We start from the raw sequence: 25,878 nt of genomic DNA, 5'->3' as shown, positions 1-25,878 counted from the left end.
TCAAACTTTCCACTATTGTCTCTGCTGGCAGCAGTGGTGGAAAATCTGGGGCAATAAAAGCAAGTGTAGATAAGGCTTGTAGGTCTGACAGCTACAAAGAGGTAGAGCTTATTTTGTTGGTGCATGGCTGCTTTCTATCACCATTACAGCCCTAGATGAAAACATTCTACCTTTTTTTTCTTTACATCTACAGATGTAACATCAACAGGCTGAGACTACTTTTAGCCTCAGCCTTGCACAGGTCCCAGAGCCACTCCAACCTGTCTGATTTCTGTTTGCACTGGAGATTTTCCTGCCACCCTGCAACACACATAGGCATTCATCATGATTAATGTAGATTTACAATACAGCAGATACATGAGCACTCACTAAAGCAGCACAGGCTGCACAAACACCTTAAGCTGAACAACACTCAACCTAAAAACTTGACTGATATTCTACAGTTTCTTCAGTACATAAAGACACATTTAAATCTTTATTACACACAATCATTTCAAGGAAATTTTAGTCCCTGATTAATTTAACTCAAGGCATGTGATCTGTTGGAAGAGTAGGCACCACAGTGAACAGATACTGGGTCACATGTTGGGGTAATTAGAGCTATCTTATCAGGAAGCAAATATTGACTCCTGTGTTGTATGTGAAGTCTTTAAAAACCATCTTTTCAGCCACATTGTAGAGTCCATTAGCAATTAAAAAATATAAAATTGAATAATCCATCAGTCTCAGAGCCTCCCCATCAGGGCACCTCCAATACAATAATCAGACAGCCAGGGGGACTCCTAGCCTTCCCTGCCCTCTCCCCCCAGCTCTATCAAAATAATTTTGACAGATATTTGGCTAACCAATTGCTAAAGATCTCCAAAAGATGGAGACTCTTCAGGCAACCTATTCCAGTGCCTCACTATCTCCCAGAAACATGGAAAATAGTTTACTTCCTTGGTCTTTGAAGCATCCTTTCACATATTTGAAGACTGTTATCATGTCTTCTCTCTGTCTTCTCTTCTCTAGACTAAACAAACTGATTCTTTCACTGTTTCTTCATAACTCATATTTTCTAATCCTCTGATCTAGTGAGCTTCTCTGGATTTTCTCCAACTAGTTCATGTCTTAGAGGGCAGTACCCAAACTGTTCACTGTTTTCCAACTAAGGCAGCAGAACGGCAGCATTGCTTTGTTCTTATAAAAGATGAAACTCTGCTTACATACCCCAGCCTGCTGTTTTGATGGATGTGTCCCCTGAATTGGAGACATTCCTTCCACTTTGCCCAGATCTTTACAAGTAGCCCTGTTCTTCAAAGAACATGGAGCTTTTTGTATTTTTGTGTCAGTGTCACATCTGAGAAGTGCTCTTTGGGACCAGTCTTCTCCAGATTACTCCCTTTCTTTCTACTGGCAATGCTCACCCAGGATGTCAGAGAGATGAGAGGAACTACTTACTCATGAGAGGAAGGTAAGGGACTGATTCCCATCTCACAGTAGTGGAGAGGCACCAATTCCATCCCATTGCAACTGAGCTTATCTGTACTGAGTTATTCAAGAGTACTTGAGCCAGCAATATTGTGGGCAGGAAGGAGAAGATTTCCTATTCAGGTAGTTCACCTGGTATTGGGAAGGGTACTTGTCTGACCACCACTGCCACATAACCTCTATCTCAAATAGAAGAACTGGTACCCTGAGCAAAGCATGGCTTCCAAATGGCACCTGTCATCCTGTCTAGAACCTCTGTGCTGTTGATGGACAAGGGGACATGTTTGACAGAACTGGAAGACTGTCAGATCTTCATCTGAAGAGGATTCCTTCTGATCACCTTTTCTACTGATAGGGAGGCAAGTTTGTCTGGATTTCTCACTGGGACCAGCAGCTAAAAGCTTGGTGACGCAACATCTAGGTTAAGCATCATGTTCACTGTTCCATTCTCTGTCCCTCACAGGGAATACTGCCAGGCTCAGCACAGACACTGATGGATCCCATGTAGTACATCTTCCTAGACGGATACAAAGCCTAGCTGACCTTGCATCCACCCTAAGTCCTTGGGGTATGATACCCTTACCAGCTCTTCCAGATCTTTCCAGCTAGTGTCCACATGGACTTGCAAATGCATTTTTGCTCTATGAAACTTTTTGTTGGGTGTGCAGCTCAAGTACAGGCTATATATACATTTTTTTTTTTTAGTTTAGGGATAGTTTTCTGAAATACTGGTGGTTTCAATAAGAAACTGATGGCTCTGGTAGCTCACAAACTGTCTTGTGCCACCACTAATTCTGTGCTTACTATGCAGTCCTCATAGTTTCTGTGAAAAAATCTTGGTATTTGGGTGTTTCCTAAACAGGCAGAACAGTACTTTTTGACTTCACAAGGGGATGAACAGACACTTTGTGAAGCCCTCAGATGCTACAGTGGTGGGGGACCATCCTACATCTAAGGTCCCTTCAGCAGCATTAGCACCTTGCAGATGGCAGCTCTTAATCAGAGCAAAATAACAGCAGTGCTGGGGCTAATTTAGCACAGAGGGTTCCATTCAAACGCATGCTGGTATGCCAAGCAGTGTAGTTCAAAATGCAGTCCCAGGTACCAAAGCCTAGTGTGGGATCATTCTCCAAGCCACCCCTGAAGATCTATCCTCTTAATGGTGCAATGCTGTAATGTGAGGACTGTGCTTTTATACTGTACTTTGCACTTGCAGGATTTGGAAACTTATAAAATACTTGTGGCATTATAGTGTTTATAGTAGAGTTTTACTTCTAGGAAAACAAAAGATATTAACATCCATTCTCTATTGGTGTTTTGCAGGAGATGTGGTCACATAAAGACACAGGCAAGAGAGCAAGGAATTGAGCAGGTAAAAGTCATATCTTTTATATGATCAGCTGGTAGAAACTGAAAAGTGAAATAAGCTTTTGGGCACGCAAACCTACCCTAAGGTAGGTATCATGAGCATCACCATATCTATACTGAATGTATTTAATCACAAACTTTAGTTCTCATGCTGAGAAATTTAGAAAAGAGACAGTTTTAAGGGCACATTATAATCACCCTTCCACCTTTCTCTAACTCTCCAAGTCCACAGGCTATAAACCATATTGCTTTTCCTTTGAGGACAAAAATACATTAACATCTTTCTTCCTTCCTCCTCTGCACAACACATTTGTCTCCTACAGGAATCAGAACAATTTTCCCTGAGAAACAGACATCTTCTGTTTCAGAGATTATCAACTGATGCATAGCTAGTCAAACCCTCAGCAACAGCTCTTGGCATTGCAGTTAACTTTGAAGTTAACTGTAGCAGCTCTGAAACTCATTTTTACCAACTATACCAGGTGGCCCAGTAAAAGATATTCCTTCTATCTACGCACATGTACAGAAACCCCAAATTAAACAAATCAGAATAATGCATGCTTTGTTATCGTGCTGAACATCACCCAGAACCGAGCAAGGACTGATCAGCTTGACTGGAACCTGACTTTTCTCTTGGCCATCCCCATTTTGCAGCAAGTGAAATCAGATGCGTCCTAAAAATGGTTTGGGTAACTTTGTGTTGAAGCTGCTCTTACATTTGTAAATGCACACTTGTAAATATCTAAGTGTCTCAACATACATAATTACACATCATGGGCCACAGCCTGATAATTTTCCATCACAAATACTTCCACTGAAGCTATAAAGGCTGTGTCTCATCAATAACCATAACGAATCTAGCCCTGCACATGAGAGGAATCTAATCAAATAATATTTCATAGTATCTAACTCATTTTAGCTCTCTAGCTGAATTTAAAGCTGTCAGAGCAATTTATCTGGCAATACCACTTTGAGAGGAACCTCCAGCAAAGACAAATCCAGTAAATTTCCTTTTGGAATGTTCTTTGTTAGAGTACTGCAAGAATATGTCTCTCGCATCCTCCCTGCCCACAATGGCAGGCAGAGTCTTTTATCTACCATTGTTTTCTGAACCTTCATACTGAAGGCAGCCAACTCAAACTCTGTTCTGGCCAAACAGTGCTTGGAAATACTCTTGAGTATGATGACAGGAAATATGGAGTTAGCTGTGATGGATAGTCCTGAGGGATCATAACTCTTCACACACACATATATACACACATACACACATGCATGCCTATAAATATACACACCACATACTGTATCAGTGATGCTCCAAAATAAATAGAGTGCAGGGATGAACTCACTAAAGAGTTTGATTTAATGTTGTAAACATCAGTGGTTCCCTTCAGGGAGCCCTTTTCACACTTCAAACAACATTGTCTGAGAACTGAGCTCTTTGTAAACCATGTCCTTTGCCTGGGTGGAAATTATTATCTGGCTTATGCTCTCTGGTACGTAATAAACACTCCAGGTCACGGTCACAATTTGCAGAGGCTCAATCTTTGCCAAAGTCTTGTGATTCTTTGGCATAGGCAGGGATGGACATCAGCACACCCCAAGTATCTCTGCTCTTCTGTACAAGGAGTGGGGAAAGGAGAGGGCCACACTTGTACCCACGGACACTGGTGTCTCATTTAGGTGCTATAAGCTCCTTCTCCCCTACACAATCTATACAGGGAGACAATATATACATTATATACACCCTTTAATTTAGATGTCCCAAGTTGCCTTCGATGCCATAACCAGCTTCAGCACACAGCTCTGAACCCCATTTAAAGTCACTTGGGTAATGCAAATAAATCCACAGCACACCTTCCAATTCCTATATTAGCTTCCTAAGTGTTGGACCTTATCCTTGCCCTCAGAGGACTGTTTGCCTTCTCTCTGATTTGAGCCTGGAGGCTGAACTTGGGGCTGCAGGAGCAGCCTGATCTGGTGAGGAGCACAGTGTCATCCTATAGCTGGAAAAAACAGGTTCTTCAGTTTTCTGCTGCTTGCCCTTAATTGCTGCACCCTGAGCAGCTGCACTAAACAGGATGTGGCTGCCAACATGGTGATATATTTAATAAACTTAATTGCTGTCATTAATATGAGCTAGGGAAACATTAAAATGTATCAAGCTGCAGGAAAATTACCTCACTCTTTTGTTACCTTCATTTTCCACATCCTTTTCAAAAAGCCACAGCGGAACAACTAAGCAGAACACTGCACCTCTGGAACACACCATAAACAGTGCAAACCTCAGTGAAAGATACACTATAAAATAAATACCCTTTCCAATGGAAAGCATAAGTGACTTGTATATTAAACTGGAGAAATATGTGTAAATAGACAGATTGTATAGGCTGGGGTGTAATCATTATACCAACGAGTCCTACATGTTGTACTGTTTCAGCTACCATTCTTCATTGCAATTATTAGCCTCCTTTCCTGCCAGCTCCAACTTTAACACACCATCCCACTGCCAAAGCCATTTGATTATAAATAGCAAAACATCATGTAAGTGCAGGCATGTGGGGAGCAGATACAGCACTAAAAAGTGGGCCATTGGGAAGAAGTATTTACTTTTTTTAGGGTCTGATCCTGTACAAACACGTAGTCATGTGAATAGCTGGCTACTCCAGAGCACTTTACTGAAATTCATGGAGATATTAGCCTTAAAGGCACAAATGTAGTATCTTGCAAGATCCAGCTCTTGCAAGCCTTGTTTGGGAGTTCTCAATCAAAACACAGTAATGAAAATAAGAAGTATGTTTTGGAAGCAGATCTTCATAAATATTACATATTGAAACAAGAAAATCTTGTGGCCAGGTAGCCATATCAATAACTAATTTTATCTTGATTATAACCTATGTGTTAAGCATTCATGATGCAATAGATTTCTTCCTAATGATCTAGTACTGCAGAGGCAGATTTCCCAGAAAGAAGAAAAAGAGAAAGCTGAAAAATGTCACAACATGGAGCCACTTCATCATGTGTATTAATTATCTACCATTTGCACAGCACCAGTGACTTGGGTAGGTGTTCTGTGTTCCACTGGCACAACAAGGAGGCAGAACCTACCTCTCACTGAAGTCAGTGGCAAAATTCCCACTACCCTCAGTGGAATCAGGATTTCACTCCATGTGAACTCTAGTGTTTAAAGATGCTTCTTCAATTATTTTGCTCCATAGAACCAGTTGTGTAGACATGAAAAAAAAACCACACCAAAAAAACAACTCACCAAAACCAAAACAACCTTTTCTGAGATGCAATTAAGGGATATTTGAAGTGTAAGTACTCTGCAAGTGGGGACCATTTGAAATCTGCTCTCATCATCTATTCCCACTAAGCTTTAAATGCCTCATTACATGTGAAGATTACCCTGTGTGGACACTATGGAAGTTGAGGCTGCTAACAGATGTATGCCAAAAAATACATAGTCTTATGAAAAGGTGGTCCAGGATGCCCTCATTATAGAAGTCATGATAGCCTGTTTCCATTGGCTAAACACTTGCACATTTATTTCCAATTGTTGCAATGTTGAATGTGACCATAAGAGAGCCTGGGCACGCTGGAAGCTTAAATATGTCCAGGTTGAGGGAATGATATAGATGATCATTGAGAGGAAGCACCAAGCTCTCCTCCTTCTCCACCAAAAAGACCTTCCTCTCCTTCAAAGGGTGCCACTGCAGCAGATTCAATGACTAGAATGAGAAAAGAAGTAGTAAACCCCTCATTATTTCCTGGCATAAATAATCTGTGTAGAAGATGCTTCTGGAAAAATGATGTGGCAAATGGAGATCTCATTACTAACTTGGAAATAACAGATACTATCCAGGTGAGTATACCTTATCCTAAAAAGGGTTTTAGTAGCATTTACACTTCAAAAAATTACTGCACTGCTTTCCAGAGATGTCCATAACTGTAACACTTATGTTACAGGAACCTTTTCAGAGCCAGGAGGAATGAGACATTGAGTTTTGCTCAAGAGCTCGTTGGGGAAAACAGAGGCAGGTCTAAAGCCATACCTTGGAAAACCTCTATGCTTTGCTTTCACTGTACAACTGTTCTGTAATCCACTGACACATATTGTCTCTGTGTTGAAGGGAGGTGGATTTGGGATGTGGGGTGGAAACATGGTGAATATTTTAAACGTTCCTACTGCAGTACTATTTGCATGTCTGATACCTCAAAGGTTGACCCTGATCCATGCTTCACAGGGCTGGGAGGTAGCTCTGCAAATAAGCCACTGCCTTGCAAAGCTAGCCTGCCAGAAGAAGACTCCTGGCCACAAAAATATAGGAAAACCCTTGCTTGGGTGTTGTTTTCAAATGGAAGATTAGCTTCTGTAGAAAATGTCCAAAACTATGGAGTAGTCTGTGAATTTCCATTGGCCCTTGGCCATGACATGTGAAAAAAAAAAATTAAAAAAAAAAATGGGGGGGGAAACAACAAACCCACTTCTAATCAGTTTGTTCTTTTAAGAGGAACAGAAGAACAGAAGCTGTGTGTCTTACAAGTACCACATTTCTTTGTTGCACTCCAGCAACCAACAGAGATGTAACAGGGTCAAAAGCTGGATGCTTATGTTTTGTCTATCTTGGACATAAGGTTTTGGACAATCTGCCTGTTATACAAATGGTCACCTCATTCTCTGCTGGGAGTTGCATTCCTATTGTTTATCCTGTACTTCTAGTATTGACTCTTGTAACTTGCTTAATTTCCTGAGGCTCAGGTCAGTACCATTTAGAAATGCTGGGTTTTTTTTCAATTCACAAAAGCTGAATTTAATTTCCTAGATTTCCTTTTTCTCACACAGACAATGCAGTTATTGATGGGACATTGGGAAAAGGGCAGGCTCAGGCCTTGACTTTTCCTCAACTCTCATTTGTATTGATGTCAGCCACTGATGCAGCTAATAACTATCTGCAAAATGTATCTCATTGGCATTGGCATGGACGATGAAAAGCAAGAACTTTGCTCTTCTTGGTGATTCACATTGCCTTTCCTAAGACTTTCTAATTGGAAAGGCTGAGCCTCAATCTTACCTTCAGCCTAATTTGTAATCACAATGACAATCTGCAGTCAGACATTGGTACATCATTCCCAATATGAAGAAATCAGTGACATATCTCTGTGCTCCCAGACTTTTATAGTCATAACTTACTGAATGCCTTTATGAATGCCATATCATTAATTATCAGTGGGGGTAATTCATCAGCCTGTGTATTGATAAAATTTCTATTAGCAAGTAAACCAGATTGGTAAAGACTTTTGAAAGGATTTACTTTTCCATCTAGTCCCAGGACAGAAAGCAGCAATAAGATGAGAAAAACCAGTGAGTGTCAAAGAGAGGAGCATAAATCCCTTGATGCCAAACTGAAGTATTTGTTCTAGAGCCAAAGCCATTAAGTTTTACTCTGCTTTGAAATTTAACACAGTTTTAAACTGAGTACCAAGTTTTTTCCTACAGAGCTAGAAAGGTCAAGGAGTGCATCCAAAACTCATGTCTGTTGAGGAAGCAGAGGTGACATGAGCCCCGCTGAATAAAGCTCCGCAAACTCAGAGGGATGCAGACTCCATCCTCTGAATGAACATCTCCAGATTGCAGCAGAAAACAGTGCTACTTTAAAACTCACTGACAACTTCTATGCTGTTTTTTTTTTCTAACCAGGCATTTTATACTCCACTACACCACTTGAGGCTGATCCTGGGGCTCAAACTGCATCACTAGGACAGTTTTGCAGCCCATCAAGCTATTGAGCTAGCTGTGACACTAGCCCAGGGACTACATACACTCAGGAAAAACTCCTCTTTCCCTGCAAATGCACAGTCTAATGCTTTTATCCAGCCATTGCCCCAGAAACTGCAAAAAGAAATGGCATTTGTGGTAATTGTGAGAGCCTAAAAACACAACCAGGACACCTGGGGTGAAAATGCCACTGACTACTGTTGCAACTATTATATAGTATATAACAACCAAGATAACATCTTGATTCACATATAATGGTTCCTGCCTTAAAAGACTCAGATCAAAAGCTGATTTTGGATGCAGCTGGTAGTGTGAGGTGATGCTAAGTGATTCAGAGCTGGTCAAAATTACGTGAGCCACTCTTGTTTCAGCTGCATGATCCTTGGGTAACATTGTTGAAAACATCCATGTGCAAAGGAATCATCTAATTTAAAGCACTTAACAGAGGTTGAAATTATTAATACAGTCAGACTAGGTACTTTTGTATAGTTACTACAGAGAGATATCACTGCTATTGCCAACTCAGACCCAGCTTATCCCTCTCTAGGGTTTTCCATCTCTTCCACAGAACAAGAAAGAGTAAACAGTATGTGAAACTAGGCCTTTACTGCAAGCAGGAGGTAGACTATCATCTGCGAAGTGAGGATGAGAATGTCCTAATTCATGGGATGCTTTAAGCACTCTTTTATCACCTTGGTAAGGACCTCATGAACTGGTTGATATCCAGCTTTCTGCATACTTGCAGAATTTGACCTGTTGTCCCAATATATGATTTCTGGGTTCAATCATTTTTGGCATATCCCACTGCTGCACTAGAGTAAACACACATAATTCACCATTTCCCTGGAGGTGTTTAAGGCCAGGCTGGATGAGGCTCTGGCCAGCCTGATCTAGCGTGGGGTGTCTCTGCCTATGGCAGGGGGATTGGAACTAGATGATCTTTGTAGTCCCTTCCAACCCTGACTGATTCTATGATTTCACTGAATCCTGACACAGATACTCAACAGCTTGGTACATGAGATTAAAGCCCATCATGGTTTTCCAGGAAAATCTGGAAGGACAAAGTTAGGAATTGTAAGAATAAGAACATTTTAGAGATTTTTAGCAGAGGTTAGTATACTACGTAACAAAACCCCCATTTCCACCCATCAAGGTAAAATGATGCTCTTTGTACCGAGTGCTTCACACAGCAGTGACTGTTGCTTACCAAGGGTGCCGTGCTGCTTGCTCACAGGTGTATCTTTTATTAGGGTCCTTCTCCATCAAATTCCGTATGAAGTCTTTAGCTGTTAAACAAACAAAAGAAAGAAAGAAAGAAAGAAAGAAAAAGAGATATAATGATCGAAAGTAATAGAGTTGATGCCCAGTTCTTCTGCAGGATGATCAACCAATAGCATTGACTAGGCTATCAAGTGCCATCTGTCCACGGTACCAGAAAATGGCCCTGGGTCATTTTTTTACTTATTAGTACAGTGTCATGGGTTGAGTTGAATCTGCTGATATGTATTCAATACCATGCTGACATCATACCAGCTTCAAAATGAAAGTATTGGCTGGAGCAAAGCATCATGAAGCTTTAAGTTTAGACTGCAACATGAGAGGCTTCCTGTTTCTGTGTTTGGGGTGTTGGTCTTTTCCATTGGGCTGGCTGCTGTGTGTTTGGGTGCAGAGAACGATTTCATTGCTGGCTTCTGCTTTTGCTGCATTTTTCTGCAAATAGGCTAAGGTAATTGTGTATTGTATCATCTCATTAAATTCCTTATCTCAACCCAGAGGTTTCTTTTGTGTTACTTTCCCTCTTGTCTGTGTGGGGAGGTGGGGTTTATGAGAGGGGGCTGTGTTAACCCAGGACAAGTCCACATTTGGAGGCCAATGTGGTGCTCAAAAAATGGGCTGTCTTAACCAAGACAGTCTGTTTTGGCAGGAGACAAAAGGGTTGAGAGAATGAGAAGACAGAGGATTCAATTAAGGTTTGAGGCTTGTGAAGAGAGTTTTATACACTTTTTTTCCCCCTGTGGTATGTTTGCTGGGTTGATGCATTTGCTTTCTGGGGGCAGCTGGTGCTGGTGTGCTGGGGTCCTTTGTGTGCTCTCCGTGGTGCTGTTTGTCACTTCAGGGAAATGTCTTAAAGCTATGCTGTTGCTGTGCTGATTACTGGCATGTTAAGAGATGATTACTCCACTAGGCACTGAGTTTAGATGCAATTTCCCCCATTTGATGGGCCAGGTTTTGTCCAGAGTGATGCAGGTCTGTTTCAACAATACCACCTGGAGATCTGCCCCAAGGCTGGGTAATTCTGAGTGGCAGGGTGTCTGAGAGAGTTTGAGCAAGTTGCCTAAGACAGTGGTCACACCTCTGGGGTTTGGGAATTTCACCCCTGGGCAAGTGCAAAATCCTGAAAAAATGGCGAAACGTTTGGAAAAATCTGTTGCCAGCCTGGAACTTCCCGAGAGACAGAAATCACTGTGATGTGTTGGGTCTTGGCCCATGCTTATTGAGCTCTTCTCATCACTGGTCAGAGTGAGCATGGGCAAGGGAAGGTCTCTGGACCTACAGGCAGACCAGCAGGCACCGTGGCTACTCAGACCCCAACAGCAGGCATGGCAGCTGCATCAGAAAACCAGCCTGTGCCAGGATCATGGGTCATTTGTCATTATTAGTACAACCAAAGTGACTTAGGACTAAATCCAAGTTATTTAGTATGGTAGCTACAAGCTGAAGATGTCTGCTCCTGCAGGAATATTTAGGAGTGGGATGGATAATTCAAACTCAGCAGATTCCAAACCTCCTAGCTCTCTGGTCAGCCAAGTGGCTCTGATCATCTTAGTAGTCTGAATATGGCCACCACTGTTGTGGACGCTGCTGGTAAACTGAATGGGAAAGGCAAGGAAGAAGTCAGATGCCACAGCACGAGGAGTTTCTCACTGCTCACTCTAAGCCCACACACGGGCAGCTGTGAGGATGTGTGGTGCATTTAAAAACAATTCATAGAGGAAAATGGATTCCCCTGAGCATAAGCTAATGTTGTTTTAATTGACACTATAATGGAAAGAAGGGACATCACAGCATAGCAGCATAGCATGTATCCAGTGGTTGTAGGAGAGAGTAGCTGAAGGAGCCACAGTGAAGCCAAATATGGCAGGAAAATCCTTGTGTTGATTTACATGATGGCCTTTCTCCTAAAATGCAAAGGGGTCTGCCAACAGACCTTCATATTTTCTCTGAAAACTCTTATGGAGTTAAAAAACCCTTCTCATCACATATACTTTTAAGCAATCCATCACAATGCTATCTGGATGGCAGATGTAAGCAGCATGAAGTGTTCTCTGTGGAGATAACACAATATATAATCATCATTAATATAAAACAACATTATTTATATCTCCCTTGCCTTTATCAGTAGTACTAATGAATCAGAAAATTGCATTTCTTGGGATATTTCTGCATGATAAAATATTTCTAGAATTCGTTTCTTCTCCTGCATGAAATGGCAGATGTACACTTGGGTTGGACAGTGCAAGGACACTGAACTTCTGTGACCTCTTGGAGACCACGCAGCATGTGCAAGCTGTAATGCTGAACATGTCCCTGCTGCCACCTGGAGACACTGATGCTGGCAGACCACGAGCCATGCTGCAGCCAGAAGTCTTTAGGCATAGCTGTCTGTAACAGGTTGATCTGTCTGTCTCTCTGCTTGACCAACAGGGACAGGCAGGGACTATGGGTTAAATGTCCTCTGCACTGAGTGGGGAACTGGACAAGCACTGGGCAGCTCTCTGGATAAATCATGTGAACAGTACTCCCAGTTTCTGAGACTGCTTACCTACCTCATTTAGATGTCATTTGGTTTCTTGGGTTCTTTGCTGGTAACACTTCAGACTGGTTTTGGCCCTGCAGTGCAGTGTCAACAACACAGCCAAACTAGTTTGCCACCTTATTATCAATGACACAGAAAAAAATCTGCTTTTTATTTGGATATCATGGAGAAATTAAACTGCTTTGTCTTCTTGGGCTAGTCTTCTGCTACCTTCATCTTCTGTTCCAGCTACATTTTAGTGCTCTGTGTGTGGCTGGACAAAATGGCACTTAATTTGTTCTCCCACAGAAATAAACTCCTGTAATTATTTGAACTGAAAGAAATGAACATTCCCAATGGTGTCAGATAAAAAGAGCTCAGCACATGATGGATGGTTCTCACACCTAGAGGAGGATACCTGCGACAGGTACGCATGCATGGTTGCTGCAATTAAATGAGCAGGAGGTTCTTACCTGACTCGGAGATGTCATCCCAATACGGAGAGTCAAACTCATACTCTGCCTTAAGGATCTGCTCAAAGAGTTTAGAGTCATTTTCATCATAGAAAGGGGGATACCCACAGAGCCTAAAGGAGAACAAGAAAAGAGAGCTATGACCTTTGGACTCATCTGAGTGACATGAGAAAGAGGGAGGGAGAAGACGGAGAAACTCTTCTTCAAGACTTCTCACTTCGGCAAGTGATTTTGCTGCCCACATCAAATCACCAGCCTTGCCTAAGGCTAGCAACAGTCCTGTCCTGGTTTTCAGCATTCATAATCAGACTTCTCAGAAAACCTAGTCTCAGGACAAGCAGGATATTGGACATTATTTGCCAGGTTTGAGCTAAACCATGCAGGATGCATGCTCCCAGTGCTGAGGACAGCAGGACAGTCATTCTGCTGAGGCAGGGCTCTTCCAGCCCTGTAGATGCGGGGCATAGGAAAAGCCATATCTGGTGCTGTATGAAGCAAAATCAGCAACAGAACTCGTGTCAGAAATCCCCCACAACCAGCTGATGCTGACTGCCCCTCTGCCCAGACATGCTGGCAAACATGCCCCTTCAGGTTTTAGTACTAATGTTGCAAAGTTGGTATGGCTGGTCTATACCAACTCTGCCCCAAGGTTTTAGCAAACCCACCCTGCTCACAGCCAAATAGGTCTTCCTGTCTCTATTGTCTTTCTATAGACATGTTCTGATTTTTTCCTCTTATCTCTAGTCTGTGGTTGAAATTATTATTTCACATATTCTTTTTTTCCTACAGTTTTCTTAAACCCTGAGTCAATCAGCCCGAATAAAGCATTTAAGTGAGAGCCAGACATTCTAAACAGACTGAAGATCTAACTGAAACACTACACTGTAGCAACAACAGAGGAAGGAGAGGGGGACTGTAAGAAATGAAATATTCAAGTTATTTATAACCTAAAGCCAGCCAGCTGCCCTGGAGGTTATTTGAACCAACTCAACACTTGAGGGCAAAAGGAGCAATGTTTTGTTAGCTCTGAAGAGCCAGTGTGCTTGATAAATAATTTAAATGCTGAGTGAGATGTTGATCTGCGTCACATCCATATTGACCTGGAAGAACTCTACTGAAGTTTGCAGCATTATAATGAATCCACTGTGGTTCAGTTGAATCAGAAATATCTCTCTTTATCTTGCAAAGCTGATGAGCCAGTCTTCCCTTGTGTTCTACTCAATGACTGCCATTATCTAAAGCAAGTAAGATAACCTCATGCCAGACAAGAGTTTGCATTCAGAGCAGGACTGCATACCTACTAAACAGGCACATACTTTATGTATGGGCTTGATGCAGCAACTTCCACATGAAACCCAGAGGTGGAAGCAGTAAAAATTGTGCATTTCAGCAAACCCCAAAAGCCACTCTGCATCTTGATGGTGGAGGAAAAACATTTGATATGTGAATGCAGAAAATGGATCCACAGTCTTCTGATCTACAAGTATCTAAGAAGAACACTTATATAACTTGCTTTAATGTAATAAATATCAATGTTTACATCCCATAGTCTTGAGGGGGATGCACACAAACTGGTTCACATTCTTCCTGTTTTGTCACAACCCTCCAAACGCCTTTACTGAGGGGGTTGGAAAGGCAGGAGTTGACAGCATCAGTACTGAAACTGTTAGGATGGCACTGGAGTAGAGATGTCCAGGCTGGAGGAAAACTGCTCCTCTAAAGGCACTCAGAACCTTCACTCTGTCCCTCTTCCCTGGAGGACACATCAAGCTCTATATAGGCCTGTCAGCCCTTCATTAATTTCTTGCCTCCCTCAGCACTTTTCTTAAAACCAAACTGCTCTGACAAAACATTTTAGGGCAAGCAGACAGTGCTGTGCATGCTGGGGCGCTGGAAGGCTGCTCTGGAGAGAGAAATAACTCTCTTAAAATGTGCACTGTACTAATTACCTTGGCAAAGGTACAAGAGCACAAGTTAGGACTGCTGTGATTTATACATGCTCATGGCAGCAAAAGGCAGGAGCAAACAGCTCAGCAGCAGAGAGCTGGAGGGCTATAACCCTGCAAGGGGAGGGAGCAGAGAAACCCAGCCAGAACCCCAGCCTCTCCAGTCTTTCATTCCCTTTCCTATCAACATCAAGCTCTTCCCATGCTCCTCTGCATCACTTGAGTATCTACATGTCTGGAGTATCTAACTCTGCATCTATGAATTGACTGCAGCCCACTGCAGAGGTACCTGGTGGAAGACCTGATGTACGAGGAGTCAGTGCCATGCAGGAGGATGCCAGAGCTACTGGAAGCTGGGCACAGGGCAGAAAACAGACTCTTGGCTCTGCTTTTCCCTTGCTGGTAAGACCTTGAGAAGTGTTAGTCTCTACTACAGGTCATGGGCAGGGACATCCATCCAAACCAGCTTGCTGTTTGAAAGCAGGTTGAGTGCAGGGCAAGGGTTGGTCCTGGCTTGCCCAGGGACAGGGATGAACCTCCTGCATAGGAGGACATACACCAGAAAGCATGTGAGAAGTGATCAAGCTCCTTAGGACAGAGGAGGTGGCATGTGGGAGGGGAACACCAGGGCATCCTGGCACAGGGAGGCATTGGGAGCCAAAATATAGGTGGTCTTGTTGTTCTATCCCTTAAAATTAAGAGTTTAGGAAGACAAAGAATTTTTCAAGTTCCTTACTTCAACGTTTTAACATTACTGGCTTTGTGGTAAGGGATGAGAAAGCCTCAGGAAAGTATCATGCAATTTACGGCTGGAGAAAATCTTTCTGGACTTCAGCAACTGGGCTACCTTCCAAACTCCATAGTAAGTTTTTATTTAATTCTTAGCCAATCAAAATCCCACCAACTTAATTTCCATCTGCTGGGACATTTCTGTGTGAAAAAAAATGACCTCACTATCAGAGGTTCTGCTGTTTATCTTCAGATATGCAGAACTACAAAAATAACTCCCTGCTTTCAATGTGAAAAAATCCCACATATGCCTGGGGGAGCTTCGGGCAGCTATTAGTTGTCATAATTTTCTCACAGTTTCACCAAATAAAAGCTTTTCAGAGCTATTTAGCAACCTTATCACATCAGCAGCCTCCTATGGAAAGATATTGCCAGAAGTCATTTCCAGAAGCCAACAGGAGAGGACAAGAGGAATACCAGGCACATCTTTTCCTCACCAGGAAGAGAAAGTAAATCCCTGAATCTCTTGCTACATATTGAGGGTGATACCAAAGGCTAAATAAGCCATTTGCATGCGTACAACCCATAACACAAGAGGCACCAGAGTTAGTTTTACAAGCAATTTTATAGTGAGATTAGAGCAAAGAATTCAGTAAGTGCTCAAGGACCCAACACATATGGTGTGGGAAGTCATCCAAGTGCTATTTATAGGAATAAACACATGCATTCATTCTTACTTTGGGAACAGACCCTCACACCTGGCTGACACTGGTGCCCTCACAAAACTGTGGAAGGACATATTAGCATGGGGAATACAAAATAAACTAAGAAGAAAGCAATGAGGAGCAATCCTTTGGGGTTGTCTTTTCAGTGTTAACCGAGCTATCCTGAGTAATCCAACAAGTCCACATACATTTTGCCACCACAGATTCTCATTCCAGAACTGATGAAGTAAGCTACTCCTCAGTTTCTTGCTTAGGCCTGTGTGTGATGACAATCAGGTGAGATGGCTGACCACCCTTCCCCGACACATGACTCCAGGGTGAGGTGGAAACTTCTTCTGAAATAATATACTTTGTGCAGTCCCTGGTTAACCCTTCCATACAAACATAATTGATGATTCATGCACATCTGCTTGAAAATAAAAACTAACTCAGCAGCAAAGTGTGAAAATATGACCCAGGGTTTATCTCTAGTAATTCACTTGATCTATTAGAGAATAGACTCAGAAGACAATTCAAGGCAAAGGAGGTGTTCATACTGGCATTCCAGTACTTAAAGGGGTCCTACAGGAAAGATGAGGAGTCTTCCTCCTCATGGAGGTAGTGACAGGATAAAGTGCAATGGTTTCAGCCTGAAAGAGAGTAGATTTAGATTAGATATAAGGAAGAAACTATTTACTGTGAGGGTGGTGAGACACTGGTTGCCCAGTATACTAACTTAACCCTCATTATACCAAGTATGTATGCAATCAATATTTTAGCTCCCCAAGCTTGCGTAATCTCTCCTGTGACCCAGGCAGGTCCAAAATCCATTGAAGTCTCTTGCTCTTCTTATGCATTATGTTTTTAAGCTGGTTAAATACCAAAACTACCTTGTGATAAGCAGAAAGCTGAGTACAACAATAGGACTGCTTAAAATTGAGAAATATTGCAACTGGAATAACAGGAAATTTCAGGTTGCTAAAATTAGTTTGTGTGAATAATGACTTCTCATGCAAAACAGGTTTTGATAAAAACTCCGCTGGTGCAGCCTCTGCAATCTGGCTGTCATTAACAAGAAGCATTAGAGACTGGCAGTGAAATAGAGATATTTTTTCCTAAGACATCCTTTACCTTGCATATCACAGAAACAAATACTTGTCTAGAGCATCGGTGCCACAGGACAGTTTGTTCTTCCAGTGCCATAAACTGAAGGCTTTCATGTGAGACAGAGCTTGTGTCTGGAGGCACTCAAACCATTTGCAGTAATAATAGCTCAAAGCATCTTTAATTTATGCCTGGCTTCTGTGTTGGATTCCCCTGAGTTTCCATCTTCTTAAATGACAACAGACTGTTCAGAGTGGCTGTGAGGATTCGTGGGAGAGGTGGGGAGGTGATGGAGGATGATGTGCCTGGATTGCCCTGTGCATAAATTTGTCTCCAACTGGTCTGAATACGTGCAAGTAGCTCCAGTTGTGTTGACTGCGGGGCTGGAAATGGTATGTCCAGATGGGTGCAGTTATATATTGCAATTAATAACTCCTGCTCAGGGCAGGATTTACTAACATTGTAGCTAGTGCTTGTGGCATCTCAGCACCATGCTGACCCTGGCTCTGCTACCTCTGGTGCTGGGGCACTGCCAAGACACCAAAACTAGATGTTAAACTCATGCCCGTTACTGGTGATATTAGACACCCCAGCAGCGTTACTTCCTTCCATTTTAGGGAAGGACCCTCTTCCTCTCTGTCTTTACTGTATCCTTGACATCCACTTTCTTATGAGGCCACATCTGCAGTTTCTGCCTATTCCTGGCAGCAAAGATGAGACTCAATTAATGATAAATAGAATGTTCCATCTAAACATGAGGAGGAACTGCTTTACTTTGAGGGTGGTAGAGCACTGGAACAGACTGCTAAGAGAAGTGGTGGAGTCTCCACATCTGGAGTAATTCAAAACCCACCTAGACACCACCCTGTGCAACCTGATCTAGGTGACCCTGCTCTGGCAGCAGGAGTTGGACTAGATGATCTTTAGAGGTCCCTTTCAACCCCTGTCATTCTGTGATTAGGATACATGAGATGTGGACTGGGTTTCTAAACTCTCATTGTAGTCAAAAGAGGTAGAGTCAACAGAGACCAGTGAGTGATGTAAACGTACCACAAAGCAGATGAAACCATACTGTGAAGGCAGAGGTCTGATCATGGAGCAGGATGTGATCAGTGAGTAGCCTCAGCACATGCATCTGATGCTATTCAACACAGTCAGTAGTCTTCCACCTGCCACTCCAGAAAGAAGGTGTCCACAGCGCGTTGCATTTGCCAAACCCAAGTGGCTGTCCCAGACACCTCACATGGCACTAAATAGTAAAGTTTAGGCAACTGAATGGAGCATCCCAGCGCTACTGGAGAAGCTGCTGAGTGCACAGAGCCCCTGTCTCCATTTGGCAGGTACACCTGTCCCCAGTTGGCAGTCTGAACTATCCTGCAGCCACAGCTCGAGACTGGGTGGGACACTACATGTGACTGAAACAGCACTGAGCGCCTACGTAAGGGTAACAAAAGTGAGCCCTGGAGTGCCACTGACTGTTATAGGAGCTGAAGAATGGAGTTCACATGCAGAAACATTCAAGAAGGAGATTTGATCTCAGATCGAATCCCACCTAAGCAGTAACAATCTAGCAAACACATTACCACACTCCTCCCAGAGCAAGGCATTACTGACATTAATTTTGACTCTACACAATACAAATCAAGTCTTCATTACAAGAAGCAAAGAAACCCTGAAAAAGTTTCCTTGTCCTGCAAACAAAAACTCGTAAGGACTCATTCTTACTAAACTGATTTAAGCCTTCAGGGTTTGGAATTCCCCATAAAGCAAATGGAGAATTCACATTTGAGGGGTGTATATGCCTTGTTTGACAAGCTCAGCACATGCTGATTTGGAAAACAGAGAAAGACACAACTGAGCTGAACCTTGCAGAAAGAGCAGCTTTGCTTAGGAAGAGAGAAGAATCATGGATGAGATTGAAGTGTTCACCTATCAAATGTGTTCACAAACTGGGTGTGGAGGACACACTACTTAGGACTGTCTCACTCATATTCCTCAGTAAGGCACCTAACAACAGGTCTGCCAGCAAAAAAAAAGTTCTTTGGTCTATGAGCCATGGGTGAATGGGACTGAACGCTTGGAGGAAAACAGAGCCAAGTCTACCTCCTGGCAATCAGGATGCAACAGTTCACAATCCCCCTGTGTGGTGCCAGATGGACACATATTTTCATGGTAGATATTTGACAATAAACTGAACCTAGACAGCAGTCAAGCCTGGAAGTGAGGCAGCAAACTGCTGTCTTCCACCTGCAGCTTTGTTCACACTCTGAAGCTGGTACTCAGCAAAGTAGTACAAAAAACAACAGAAAAGACTGTACCTGATTGTTCTGCCATGGCTGGCAAGGACCAAAACTCAAAATCTCCAACTCCAAGTCTTTCTGTGCTCAGGTTTGCTTGTGGAAAATGGTACGTTTGGGTCAGCACACACCCTCCTCATCTAAAACATCACTAGAAAGGGATGTGTGAAGCAGCCTCTGAGGTATTTTGGCATGCCTGCTGACTTCCTCACTTCTGTAGCACATCCTGCTAGGCTTTGCCATAAAGTCAAAATCAGCACTGTTGATTTTTGCTTTGTTATGCAAAAGCTTTTTGCATCCTGCTATTGATGGTTGCTCCAAGATAAATCTACTCCTTTGCAAAGTTTTGTACTCAACAAGTTTTCAAATATTCACGGAGACTGGAAAGCCAGCCATAAAGCTAATGTTTTTAGGCAGGACTTTGTTTTAAATAAGCAAACATACATGCAAAGAAATAAAGCTTTCCTAGGCTTTTTTAATAGTAAAAAAAAAAAAAAACTGCTTTGGGTACCATAACTTATGCTCCAGACTAAATGAAAATGTAAAGAACAAATATTGCACAGAGTGGATAAACAGCAATGAGGTGTGTCTTGGCAAAAAATAGTTCTATTACATCATCAAAAAGTTACTCATGTTGACAAGCCATGAAATGTTTGCACAAGGAAAAAGGGAACAACGTAGGAATGCTTTAATGCTGTGCCTCATTGGAGCTGCTTTTTCCTTCAGTCTTGTTTAACTGTGACAGTAAAAGGGAAAAATGAAAAAAAGGAAATGCTGGCATGAAAAGACATTTGTTTCTGCAGCAGCCAACAGCTACACAGCAGCTCTGTGCTCTCTTGCACAAAAGGAACAAGGTCATTGTTCTCTGCATGGTCACCCTGAGACAGTCCATAGCAAAGGCTCCACCTCCTCTCAAAGACCTGCATTAATGGGTCCCGCTAGGCTGGGTAGATGCAACCTATGCAACTGTTATTTGAATGACACACAACTGTTATTAGAATGGCACACCTGGACTCACAGATCTGAGCCCTGAGGACAGACTCAAGACAGGCCCCTAAGCTAGACAGGGTCTTCCTACAGGCTCACAGGCAACATTCCTCCTCAATCCAAATATTAGCAGAAACTTCATAACTTCATGCACACAGAGCTGGATGCAGATGATGGTTCTCAGAAGGTCCTGGTTAATTTGCTACCACTTCTACCTGAATTTCAGCCTTTATGTATCTGGGAACTGTCTAGGCTTCATGTTATCCTGGGGTACAAGTGTCAGAAATTAACTTTTTTTGCATGGACTAAGCAGGTAACTACATGGTGGGAGTGCATGTTGCCAGTCCCAAAGCTGCCTGAGATTGAAAACTCAACAGATACTCACAGGATGTACGCAATGACCCCGATGGACCAGCAGTCCACTGCTTTGCTGTAGGGTTTCTGGGCCAGCACTTCAGGAGCTGAAAAGAAAAAGACAAACAAGCACATGTTGTAAGACCAAATGTTTGAATGTGGTCAAAAGGGAGGACCCTGAAACGTGAAGCTCCTTGAGACCTTGTGTTGCCCTTTACATACGTATGTAAATATCCTGATGTTTCTGAAGGTCATATTCTCACAATGAAGGATGACTCCTAAAGTGAAGCAACCCCTGACATTTTCTGACTCAGAGGCCAGAAAACAGAACTAAGTACAGAGAAATGTATGAGAGGCAGAGGGCCATCACCTAGCTATCAGAGGAATTTCAGGAGACTTTGAGGAAAATGATGCTGAGCTTTGCACTGGTGCTGAGATGCACATTAACCTGGCTGCCTTGTAGTTCCACCACATCATTCTGCCAAAGCAGGGATGTGAAAAGACGACTCAGAAAGTGCAGTGTGTCAGGGAGGTGATAAGCTACATCTGCAGGAGGGGAAGGAGAGCTGTTACCACACCTCCCAGCAGCTGCTTTCCAAAGCCTGCTGTATGTCAGAGTGAGAGAGGGAGTCATTTGTCCTTCTGCCCCTGGGCAGACACATAACTCAGAAGGAGAAATGAAAACCAGCAGGGACTGGAAACACGCAGAAAGGAACTTCTGCCTCTACAGCTTTCAAACAGCATAGCCTGAATTTTGCTAGAAGTGAGAGCCTGGGTATTTATTGAAACTCTTTGCAGGTCTGCCTTCCTATCTTAAAATCATAGAACAGAATCACATGATGTTTGGGGTTGGAGGAGACCTTTAAAGGTCATCTGGTCCAAGCCCCTCTACAGTGAGCAGGGACATCTTTCACTAGATCACATTGCTCAGAGCCTGTCCACCCTGACCTTGAATGTTTCCAGGGATGGAACAATCTACCACCTCTCTGGGCAACCTGGGCCAGTGTTTGACCACCCTCATTCCAAACAATGTCTTCCTTGTATCTATTCTGAATCTCCCCTCTTATAGTTTAAAACCATAACTCCTTGTCACAACAGGCCCTGCTAAAAAGATCATTCCCATCTTTCTTCTAGACCCCTCTACATACTGAAAGGCCACAATAAGGGCTTTCTGGAGAGTTCTCCAGGCTGAACAACCCCAACTTTCTCAGCGTCTCTCATAGGAGTGGTGCTCCAGTTCTTACACCAGATAGAGTTAAAAATGTGTGTTTTTTTCTTTGAAAGCCTGGAGTATTATGTTTTCCTTGTTGGGACTTTTCAATGCAAATTCTTAAACCTAAATTTTAAAAGCCTGTGACTCTGATTTTTTTTCATGTAAAGAAGCTCTTGCGCTTTTTTCCAAAGAAAATGTTCACAGTAATGCACGAAATCACTGACTGGGGTATTCCTGAAGCAGACTTGCTACACTGGGTTTTAAAAAGCACAGTATTTCCTCTGAACACTCTGGAGTTCAAATGTTGTAAAAAAATCATGAAGGGGCAAGTCCCAGCAAAAATATTTCTTTAGGGTTACGTCTTCCTCTGCTAGGAGTCTTACCAATGTCAAAGAGTTGCTTGAAGAACAGTTAAAAAAAATGTGAAGCACATAAATGTATTAAAACTTGAGCCTCACATATGCTTTGGTGTACTGGTAAGAAGAGTCATCTTCTTGAGGTAGACAAGTCAACAAAACTAAGGTCAAAACTGCCAGAAAAGAAAGGAACAGAAAGCAATAATGAGAAACGGAACAGAAAGCAATAATGAGAAACAGAACAGATTTTCTGATGCTTGGGCATGAGATTTTATAGAAGAGATTGAAAGGAAGACAGTGTATGAGGCAGACAGAACCATGGCTTAGGTTGGAAGGGACCCCAGAGATCATCTACTCCAACCTCTCTCCACCATGGGCAGTGATGATGACAGCATCCAAGTTGTGTTTCCACAAGCAGCAGAAGGACGGGAGGTGTCAAGCCACACTAGGAACATATTGTAAGAAGGAAGAAAATTCAGGGGAGTGTGGGTAAAAATAGAGCTAGGTAAAAATGTAGCTGGCAGCTGGATTATGAAGACTCTTGAAGACTGGGATATGTCCCTATCTGCAGCACAGGGTAAATGTTACCCAGTCTTCAAGTCATCCAGCAGACTGGGCCTACTGAATTTATAAAAAATTAAAGTGATGGTTCTGTTAATATATTGTTAATGCTAACTCACTGTTGCAACATGTGAATACTCCAACACCTGTCCGCTACATGGCAAAGGAGGTTTCTTTCCATTGTACCTAACATGACGAGCTCCTAACCTGGCCTTAGGTATTCCCAAGAAGCTTCTGACTCCTTCCAGGACATAGGCATGCTCATGCATAGGCACACATAATCTATCAACACAAAGGTTAAAATGTGCTAATTACAACAGGGGACAGATCTGTAGAAGTCTAAAAGGCATCTGCAGGGTCTGTGTGTCAGCTTGGTGCTAGTCAGTTTGGCAGGGGTGAATTTGAAGGTGAACTTGGGATAAAACAATAAAGTGCTGGACTCATCCTATTTGGCCAGCCAGTGCCTCCCAGTTAACCTAAGAAGCTGGGACAATCTGTAAAATTTAAATTTCTCTTGTATAAAGCAGTTTTTCCTCAAAGCCACTCAAGACAACCTTCCCAAACAACTTGTGTCCCTTAGTCTGGCTTTTTCTTCCTGGATCATCCAAATCTTTTTTTTTTTTTTTTTCAAAATGTGCAACAGAGGGTTTGTGAGACTCAGTTTCCTTTATTGTTCCCTCCCTGTGACTGAATTTTGTAACAAAATACGTGGAAGAAAGGAGTTAATTCCCCCCTGTTTTGAGGTGATTAGATGTCTTCCAAATCTGTAGTGCTTCCAAATTCCTAATACTTTGTTTGCTTATCTCTTCTACCTTTGACTGTCTGCTCCTGTTTGCATCATTTTCAAGAGTAAACATTATACATCTCATATCCCCCAAAGAAAATTTTACACAAATGGCTCCTGAGCACTAGGGATTCTAGTGAGCTCCTGACATTATATAGATATGCCACATTAACATAACAGAAAGCAAATCTGAGACAAGGGGATGTGAACTATATAAAGATTCTTCCTCCTAAAATATCAAAGCTTTGCTGGGGCATTTCTCTATGGTTTAAAGGAGTGAAGAGCACTGGTAACAGGCAGTTGCTACTGCAGGTGGTAGCTGTGAAGCAGGTAAGAACACCACAGGATCAAACCAAAGCAAATGTGAGGCTATTAATTTCCCTTTGGTAAACTTTATGAAGAAAGGCAGGAGGTTTAAGTAGTTATTTTAAGGCCAAATGGCTGCTTTTAGTTTTTGTTCCAAAGAGCAGACATGCAACAGGAACAGGAGAATATAGCTAAGCACCATGTCTCTGATACCTGGAGAAGAGAGAAATATTTAATGAGCTGAAAAACAAGTCAAAGGAGCTCTCAAGTATCACAGCAGATCAGTGCCAAGAGGCAAAAGCAGGAAATGCAATGAAAAAAATCCAAGACCTGATGGCATTAAGGGATCAACACAGATGGCTGAGGACACAAAACAACAGTTAAGGAGAAGGGGAAAGTCAAAATTCCCATTTCTTGTGCTGGGGAAATGCCAGCTGAGTAAAGGCTTCCAGTAACAAACCTCCCCAGGGAATCACTATGGGCTTAAATCCTATACAATGATCATTTGGAGACAAGGAAGTCAATGAAGCAAACCTGGACCATTCTTCCACATCCAGGAACTGTGTTTCAGGCCAAATCAGCATTGTTACCAGCAACATGTGGCAGGTAAAACACTGGGTAATGATCCCAGGGCCTCATCTCACCTGCAGGTACATGCAGATATGCTTCATGGCCCAGATGATCTGCTCTTTTGTTTAGGCATGTGTTGCTTTTAATAACAGAAAGAATTAAAAGTCCTGTTTCAAATGGAAACCTTTAAGAGCACTATGGCATTACCTTCAGTGAGCACATCCATGCTAATAATCTCCCTAAAAATGCAGCTGCTGGATACCATAAACAGCAATCCATGTTCTTGCAAAGACCTCAAGTGATGGGGATTGCCCTAATACTTTAATCCTGTTGAAGAAACTGTATAGATCATGAGGGTGTCTGTTCATCTTATCAGCCTCATACTTAGAAGTAGTTCTCCTTCACTCCCATGATGGTGCTACTCCCAGAAGATTTTGCAGTCTCACGAGAACTCAATCTAATGCTATTTTCTGTGGTTTATGCAGCTTCTCACGAGCTGCGTTCCAGAAGGAATGAGACGTTTGAACAAAGGATGATGGTTTTGCAGATCTCCGTAAGACTGATAAATCACCAGGCTGCCATAAATGTGGGACAAATAGAAAGATCCAAAGGACCAGTTTTAAACTGGGCAGAGACATAGTTCAACTTGCCAAGCAAATTGGCCTGATGCAAGCAAGGACTAGTAGTTCAGCTGGTATCTATTTCAGTGAGTCTCCATCAAGTTAAGTATGTCCTGCAAGTAAAGAGTGGGAAACATTTGGAGATGAAACTAAGAAAAGTTGAGTTAAAAACTGAAACATAACAAATTGAAAGTATATCTTAATCAGGGAAATCAGACACGACAAGAGGGTTTGCATAATTGCAAATACTTGGGCAGCAAACATGAAATGAGATCAGGTCTGCTACCAACTCAGAAGCTTGACCAGCAGTTTGCATAGAAGGATTTGAATGGATCCATTTCTGGAGATGAAGTAGAAAGAATAGCAGGTGCTAATGACTTTGTAACAGAGCCCTGGGTGCCTTTGTTGTGTGATATGTGGCTGACTTTTTTTTTCTAGCAATTTAAGTGGTTAAACTGACAAAA

At 42.4% G+C, this 25,878-nt stretch overlaps 1 protein-coding gene across 1 annotated transcript in view; it reads right to left on the bottom strand.

Annotated features, from left to right (window-relative positions):
• The window catches only part of CAMK1D (calcium/calmodulin dependent protein kinase ID), a 218,190-nt gene that overhangs the window by 4,924 nt on the left and 187,388 nt on the right, over nucleotides 1-25,878 (bottom strand). The window contains exons 6-8 of the mRNA XM_054399522.1: nucleotides 21,036-21,111; nucleotides 12,884-12,996; nucleotides 9,822-9,900 (exon numbers count right to left, since the gene is read on the bottom strand). Coding sequence (XP_054255497.1) covers nucleotides 9,822-9,900; nucleotides 12,884-12,996; nucleotides 21,036-21,111 — 268 coding nt within the window. The remainder of the gene's footprint in view (nucleotides 1-9,821; nucleotides 9,901-12,883; nucleotides 12,997-21,035; nucleotides 21,112-25,878) is intronic.

This window comes from Indicator indicator, chromosome 3 (assembly GCF_027791375.1).
Source record: "Indicator indicator isolate 239-I01 chromosome 3, UM_Iind_1.1, whole genome shotgun sequence".
In the NCBI taxonomy this organism is placed as follows: domain Eukaryota; kingdom Metazoa; phylum Chordata; class Aves; order Piciformes; family Indicatoridae; genus Indicator; species Indicator indicator.
Note: the sequence above shows the minus strand (reverse complement) of the source record. Positions and strands in the feature narration are given on the sequence as shown.